The sequence below is a fragment of the Cervus canadensis genome, chromosome 18 (assembly GCF_019320065.1).
Source record: "Cervus canadensis isolate Bull #8, Minnesota chromosome 18, ASM1932006v1, whole genome shotgun sequence".
Lineage (NCBI taxonomy): Eukaryota > Metazoa > Chordata > Mammalia > Artiodactyla > Cervidae > Cervus > Cervus canadensis.
In genome coordinates this window covers 22,390,015-22,397,091 of record NC_057403.1, presented here as the reverse complement: position 1 = coordinate 22,397,091, position 7,077 = coordinate 22,390,015, and the positions used below count along the sequence as shown (strand labels likewise).

Below are 7,077 nucleotides of genomic sequence, written 5' to 3'. Positions count from 1 at the left end.
GCCTTGAGCTAACCAATGTCTTTCTTGTGGAAATGTTTTTTAAACTACGTACTTGCTTTAGAATTTGCCTTTCTTCAAAATGGTTCCACCCAAGACTAACTTTTTTTTTCTTTTCTCAAACCTTGGGCTGAATAATGGCTCAACAAGCCAGTGTTCCTATCAATTGTTTTATGGCTGGGGGATGCCATCCTGTCTATTGTGGGAGAGGTCTGGTGAAACTCCCTCGGCCTTGAGCTGTCTCTCATATCTGATTAATAGCTTTCTAACAGATGTAAAACTAAAAACTAGCAAGGGGGCACTCTTTCTGTCCCCTTATGATGTCCATGTCAGAAGCTTTCTCTGTCTCTATACTCTAATAAAACTTTGTTACACAAAAAGTTCCCCAAGTAGTCAAGCCTCATCTCTGACCCCAGATTGAAATCCTCTCCTCCAGAGGTCACGAATCCCGGTGAAACACACAGCTCACAGCAGCAACCTTTCATGCCGTCAGCAGTGGAAGCACAGTCCTAACCACTGGACCACCAGGGAACTCCCTATTTTAGATATAGCAGCATGTGCATGTCAATCCCAAACTCCCAGGCTATCTCCTCTCCTTCCCCCTAGTAGCCATAGGTTTTTCTCAAGTCTATGAGTTTTTGGTTTGTAAGTTCATTTGTATCATTTTTAAAAAATTCTACATATAAGAGATATATTTTTCTCTCAGACTTACTTCACTTAATATGATAATCTCCCAGTCGATCCATGCTGTTGCAAATGGCATTACTTCTTTTTCATGGCTGAGTAGTATTCCACTATGTATCACATATGCCCCCTACATCTTTGTTATCCATTCATCTTGTTGATGGCATCTAGGTCATGGATTTCTAATGTTTCATCTCCTACTGCCAAGGAGCTCAGCAGTGGACTCAAGCCAAAGACATCATTATTCATTCATCCTGTTGATGACATTTAGGCCATGGATTTCTAATGTCTCATTTCCCACTGCCAAAGAGCTCAGTAGTGCAATTAAGCCAAAGGCTGGAAACAAACCAACCCCCAAATCCTGTCTTTGTGAATTTATCTCTGGGAACACTCCAGATGCCAAGGCTCTTATCAGTCTGGATCCAGTCTATAGAGAAAAGCCACACAGTAATTTGAACAGGGAAAGTTTAATATAGAGAATCCATGACTTTAACAGCAAAGTGAAGCAAGAAGGGGATTCACTGGTAAGGGGCCCTGGGAGTTAGCGGAAATCCACCTTCAGGGGTGTGGTGGAGAGACATTCAGAAACCTCAGTGGAGGCTGTCCTCTGCAGAGTGGGGGGTGGAGGGCGCCAGGGGAAGCTGCTGACCACCTGATTCACCTCAGCAGATGCGGGGAGCCCTGCACCACCATGCGCTGCAGGGCAGCTGAGCAAGGACCCCTGAGCAAAGCCAGAAAGCAAAAAAGCCTTCCCTCCCTTGAGGAACATCTCTCGGGCGCCCTCTACTGGCAAACCTTATCAGGCCAGTTATACTGGAGAATATTTCTAAGGCCCAGATCAATTTTCACAGAGCAAAGAAAGTTGAATTTGGAGCTGAGCATCAGTAACTCAGTAAGGGGAACACTGTGGAACTCCCCGCATGCAGTGGGTATGGACGAAGGATGCTGCAGCCCGCGGTGAGCCGAGTCGTCCTACATAGGGAAGAACCTGCCCTGTAGAATGCCAGCAGTGCCCCCTGGCAGGAAACAGGAGCATATGCAAGTGGGATAATCCGACAAGACTCTTCTGACAAGTCAAGAGAAGTTTCTTGCCAGAGAAGTGGGCACGGTGCGGGGCAACCACAAGGAAGAGTGCAGCTCCCTGGGGCTACTTGCAGCCAGAGGTCCTTTCCTCCCCCAGGCTGGAGAAGGGGGCTCCTGAAACTGGGAAGGAGAGAAGCATGTGGAGAGGGCTACCTGACAAGCTGATAGGAGCTGTAAGCTTCAGGCTGGCTGCAGCCAGCCAGAGCACCCCGGCAGAGAACAAATGTCCCAACCTCAGGCTCTCCTCCCCTCACCCCAGCCCGACCCCTGGGGTTGAATGAGCCTAACAAAGCCAGAGGATGAGCTGTTGGGCTCTCAGCAGAGCCTGGCCAAGACCCAGCTCGACGGGGAGGAGCCGAAGGCTAGGCGGGGATGGGGCTGCCGGCTGCATCCTGGGACTGCTCCTCTGGCCCCACCTTGAGGCCCTGTGCCCAGTCAGCCCCCAGAACCTCACAGTGGGGCAGCATCTCCTCCACCAGGATCTGAGTGAGGCCCGGGTTGGACACGGCAGGAAGGTCGGAGATATCCAGCCTGCGGAGGTTCCTGAGAGGAGGCAAGATGCAGGGGGGGTCACATATAAGGATGGCGTCTGTGTGTGTGAGTGTGTGTGGGGGTGTACCTGCCCCCACGCTGACCCCCAGCTTTCTAATAAAATCTTTGCTCAAGTACATGAGATCCACTGTGTGGATCTGCACACCTCTGGCTCCTGCTGTCCCACAACAGTGTAAATATCTTGTAATTTCATTAATACAAAAAGACAGGAAGACTAAGAGTCCTCCCACCCTCCCAGAGGTTCACTGCGCAGCTCATCTATGCTGACCCACCACCAGCTCTAGATCTGTCCAGGAGGCAGGGGTAGGGGGACTGCCCTCCCTTGGTCTGGGGCCCAGCCTCTCACTGGAGGTGGTGGAGGCAGGCGAGGCCCCGTTCAGAGATGCGGGGGCAGCCGGCCAGCGAGAGCTCCTGCAGTGAGTCGGCCAGCTGGTAGAGGCGGCCGAGACACCAGTCATCCAGGTGGGGACAGCGTCGCAGCGACAGGGACTGGAGCTCCTTCAGGGCCACTGCAGGGGGCAGAGGGTGGATGGCACTCAGGGCCCGTCTGGAGCCCACCACGAACGGGCAGCGCCTGGCCTGTCTCCACCTCCTCCCGCCCCACCCCACTCACAGAGGTTGTCCAGGCCTTGGTAGTTGATGGCACAGCCACTGGCATCCACTGCCTCCAGGGGCACCTCCTGGAGCTTCCGGAACTCAAGGGAGGAGAGGCCATGCTCATCCGCCCGCATCCACTCCCTGTCCCGAAACCTGGGAGAGAGGGCGTGTCAGCAGGGTCCCGAAACCTTCCAACCTCCTAATAACACTCCTAGCACCGTATCAGAGAAACTGGTGCGCTCACTATACACCAGGCCCCGCGCTAAGGGCTTTACATGTCTGGTCTCATTGGGCCCCCTGACAACCTCATCAAAGATGGAGTGTTTGGCCAATTTTACATACCTGGAAGCTGAGGGTCGAAGAGATTATGGATATTAACATGAGAAAAAAGAGCTATGAGACAAGAATCCTTAGAGATTGGTGAATGTTGAGATATTTACAGACAGGTACACTATTTCTAAGCAGGGTGCTGGATGAAGTGCTTAAAACAAGTGAAATCTTAATTGGAACCAAGAGGAAGGCTAGATGAAGCCTATGTGAACTGTGTTTTAAAAACAGAAGGAAAATAAAGGGGAAAAACAAGAGGAGGAGGAGGGGGAAGGAAGAAAGAAAAGACACACTAGTGCTGACCGAGCACGCATGCTGTGTTGGCCTGTGACCCATGACAAGTGTCCAGACTGCAAAGTGTCTCTGAATCTTTACAGCACACCTTGCAGGTTAGACATGACCACCATCCCGTGTTACAGATGACAAAACTGAAGCTCAGGAACAAGTCCCCAGCCACACAGCCAGGAGGGGCCAGAGACCAGGGTGTGCACGGAAGCCAGTCAGACTGACATGAGCCCGTCCGATGGAGGAGCCCCAGGTTTAGAAAGCAGCTCTCCCGCCTCTCTACCCGACCCCACCCCCATTCTGACACCTTTGCCGTCATACTTGACTGAGCCTCCCTGCTTCAAGACGAAATAGGCCCCTGCGATGTAGGGGCCGTATCGCTCCTTGATGTAGGTGACAGACCTGCGGGGAGAAGAGTAGCCGAGGGTGAGCCTTGGAGCACCACACCCCTTGCCAGGCCCCGGTGCTGCTGAGAGGGTCACAGTCCACAGCACGGGATTGAGATGGGCAGGCAGACTGAACCAGATGGCAAATATTTACTGAGGGCCTCTGAAGTGCTGGGCACTGGGGGACAGTGGTGATCAAGGAGGATCATTGTTCCTGCTCCTGCAGAGTTATTTCACAGGGGAAACAGATAACCGGCAAGTTAAGAACAAATCGCCGAGTATCAATTCCGTGAAGTTAATACTAAGGGAACAGACAAGGAGTGGCTCGGGTCGGGATGGGGGATGGAGGTGAGTGATTTGGTTTTCGTGTGGGAGGAGGTGAAACTTGAGAGTTGAATGAGAGAGGGATTGCAGAGGTCAGGGTCAGAGTCTGCCAGGCCAAGGGAAAAGCCAGTTGCAAAGGCTCAGAGGCTCGAATTAAGATGAACAAACGGCAATAAGGATGCCAGGCTGGCAGAGGTGAGTGGGTGTCCCAAGTAGAGGTCTCAAAGCTCAGTAAAGGGCCAGATTTTCGGCCTTGGAATTTGGCTTTTATTCTAGTTTGCAGTCGGAAACCATAAGAGGGTTTTAAGCAAAATGGTAATGTTATCCATCTTCCTTTCTGAAGAGTCCTCTGGCTGCTGTGTAGGCTATAACAGGGGGCAAAAGGTGACCAGATAAGAGACGACTGCAGTCATCCAAGCATAAAATAAAAGGGCTCCGACCAGGCTACAGGCAGAAGGTGACACTGATGGACTGGATGTGGAGGGAAGGGAAGCAAAGACAGGAATCAGGGATAACTCCTTAGAATGTGGTCTGAACAACAGATGGGCAATGGTGCCACTGATCAGGATGGGGAAGGCCTGGGGGTGAGAAGGCTGTTTTAGGGGGAAACCAAAGTGTGCTGTTAGCCATGTGAGGTCTGACGTGCCAGCTAGACTTCCAAGAGGATATAGTAGGCAATGGATTGCCTCTATGAGTTAGAGGGTTTCACAAGCATGTGGGCTGGAAATGAAGAGGCACCTGGGCAAGGCTCACCTTTGGAAGCCCTAGGGCTTCCTGGAGTGGCAAGGGCAGGGTGGGCAGACCAGGGAGGCCTGGATAGCAGGGCTGGGCAGGCCAGGGGTTCTCACCGATTTTTCTTTTGCACCTTCAACACCTGCTTCCGGAGAAGGTACTCCCTCACAGCCTCCACATCATAGAAGCGGTCAGTCAGGAACTGGAGCAGTGTCCTCCCCTTCCTCTGACTGCCCTCCGGGTCCACTGCCTTGCTCAGGCCACGGATGCCGCTGGTACCCCTGTTCCATACCGGGGCCACTAGCCTCAGGGACTGGGGAGAAGAGGGGAGGAGGAGCTGAGCACAGAGCCTCCTTCGAGACACACAGCCAGATTCCCTTGGTTTTGCTCCCAAATCTTCCCTTTTCAACATTTCCCTGCTCATTTCTCTTCTAAGAACTTCCAGTTCTTCGGAATCTGCAAAATTTCCCCAGGCTTTCCCCAAGTTCTTTCCTTTAATCAATCTTAAATTCTCTTTGGGACTTCCCTAGTGGTCCAGTGATTAAGAATCTCCTTGCCAATGCAGGGGACGTGAGTTCGATCCCTGGTCTGGGAAGATCTCACATGCTGTGGAGCAACTAAGCCCACGTGCCACAACTACTGAGCCCACTTGACCTAGAGCCTGTTCTCCGCAGCAAGACAAGCCACCTCAATGAGAAGCCCGGGCACCACAGCTAAAGTAGCCCCTGCCTGTCACAGCTGGAGAAATCTTGCACGCAGCAACCAAGACCTAGCGCTGCCAAAAAAAATTATCTTTGATTTGGCCCAAAGGTCTTCTGGTTTTCCTAAATTCTCCCCCTAACTTCCTCCAAGCCCTTAGTCTCTCATCAAACCTCTATTATCTGAACTCTTAATGTACTACAAATTCTCTCCTTAATTTTATCCGCTTCCCAGCAGAGTTTTCATAAATAAGGCATTCCTTTCCCCTAAATGTAACTTTTTTTTTTGGCTATGCTGAGTCTTTATTGCTGCGCAGACTTTCTCTAGTTGCTGTGATGGGGGGCTACGCTTCCATTCCAGTGTGCAGGCTTCTGATGCTGTGGCTACTCCTGTTGCTGAGAAATGGGGTCTAGGGTGCTTTACCACTGAGCTACCAGGGAAGCTCCCAAATATAATCTTAATTTCTCTCCAAACCATCCTTAACTTACCTCTTGAAGCTCCCAAACTGTCTTCAAGTTCCACCCCACCAAAGTTTTCTCTTAAAGTGCCTCAGTTTCTCTTTTTGCTTTAACCAAATTCTCCCAATAGTTTTGCCCACATCCTTATTTTCCCTTAAAATTCCTTTTAAGCTCCCAACCTTACTTTAATTTTCCTAGGTCCATTCCTTGATTTTGCCGAATTCTTCCTAAATTGTTTCCACAATATTGCAAATTCTCCCCTTAATTTCCCCTAGATCTTTTCCCTTGGAATTCCCAAATTCACCTCTTGGGTTTTCCATCAAAATTCCTAACTATTCCATGAGTTTCCCTCACCTTTGGTCTCCTACTCTTGGACCTCAAATCTCAGTTTTTCTGCCAGTTTCTTCCAAACCCTCATCCTTTGCAAGTCCCACTGTCGTCCGCCCCTAGACGCCCAGCGCCCGTCGGATCCCTCCCTCTGATTGGTCTGACGCACTTTCTCAGTCGGCACGCCCTGCTTCCCCATTGGTTTCTCTCCTTCGCGGCCGGTGACCCGCACCGATCCTCCAGCCCCCGAGGACCACACGTCTCCGCGCCCAGAGCGAGGCTTAGCGGGAGAGGCCCCCTGCTCCTTCCCGCTCCTTGTCCGCTGGGCGCCGAGAGAGGTCCTGAAGGCAGAGACAGCAGAGCGGACACTAACTTAGCGGGCTCTAAAAGCTTCGGTCACCTACCGCCCTGGGCGCCGCCATCTTGCTAGGACTATGTAACCGGAAGGGGCTCATCTTATCCAACCCACCAGGTCTCTTATGACCACGCCCCCTCCGTTTTCCAGCCCTCCTCTTAAAGGGCTTCCGTGGCGGCTCAGACAATTAAGGATCCGCCTGCAATGCAGGAAACTCGGGGTTGATCCCTGGGTCGGCGAGATCCCCTGGAGAAGGGGATGACAACCCATT

General features: G+C 51.7%; 1 protein-coding gene across 1 annotated transcript; it reads right to left on the bottom strand.

Moving 5' to 3' along the window:
* Window positions 1–1,132: 1,132 nt before the first annotated feature.
* Window positions 1,133–6,926, bottom strand: DMAC2 (distal membrane arm assembly component 2). The gene is made up of 6 exons (XM_043437566.1): window positions 6,856–6,926; window positions 5,084–5,280; window positions 3,847–3,927; window positions 2,930–3,066; window positions 2,663–2,825; window positions 1,133–2,307 (listed from the first exon to the last, which is right to left on the bottom strand). The coding sequence occupies exons 1-6, from the start codon at window positions 6,904–6,906 to the stop codon at window positions 2,127–2,129; spliced, it is 810 nt and encodes a 269-aa protein (XP_043293501.1). The 5' UTR covers window positions 6,907–6,926; the 3' UTR covers window positions 1,133–2,126.
* Window positions 6,927–7,077: the final 151 nt, after the last annotated feature.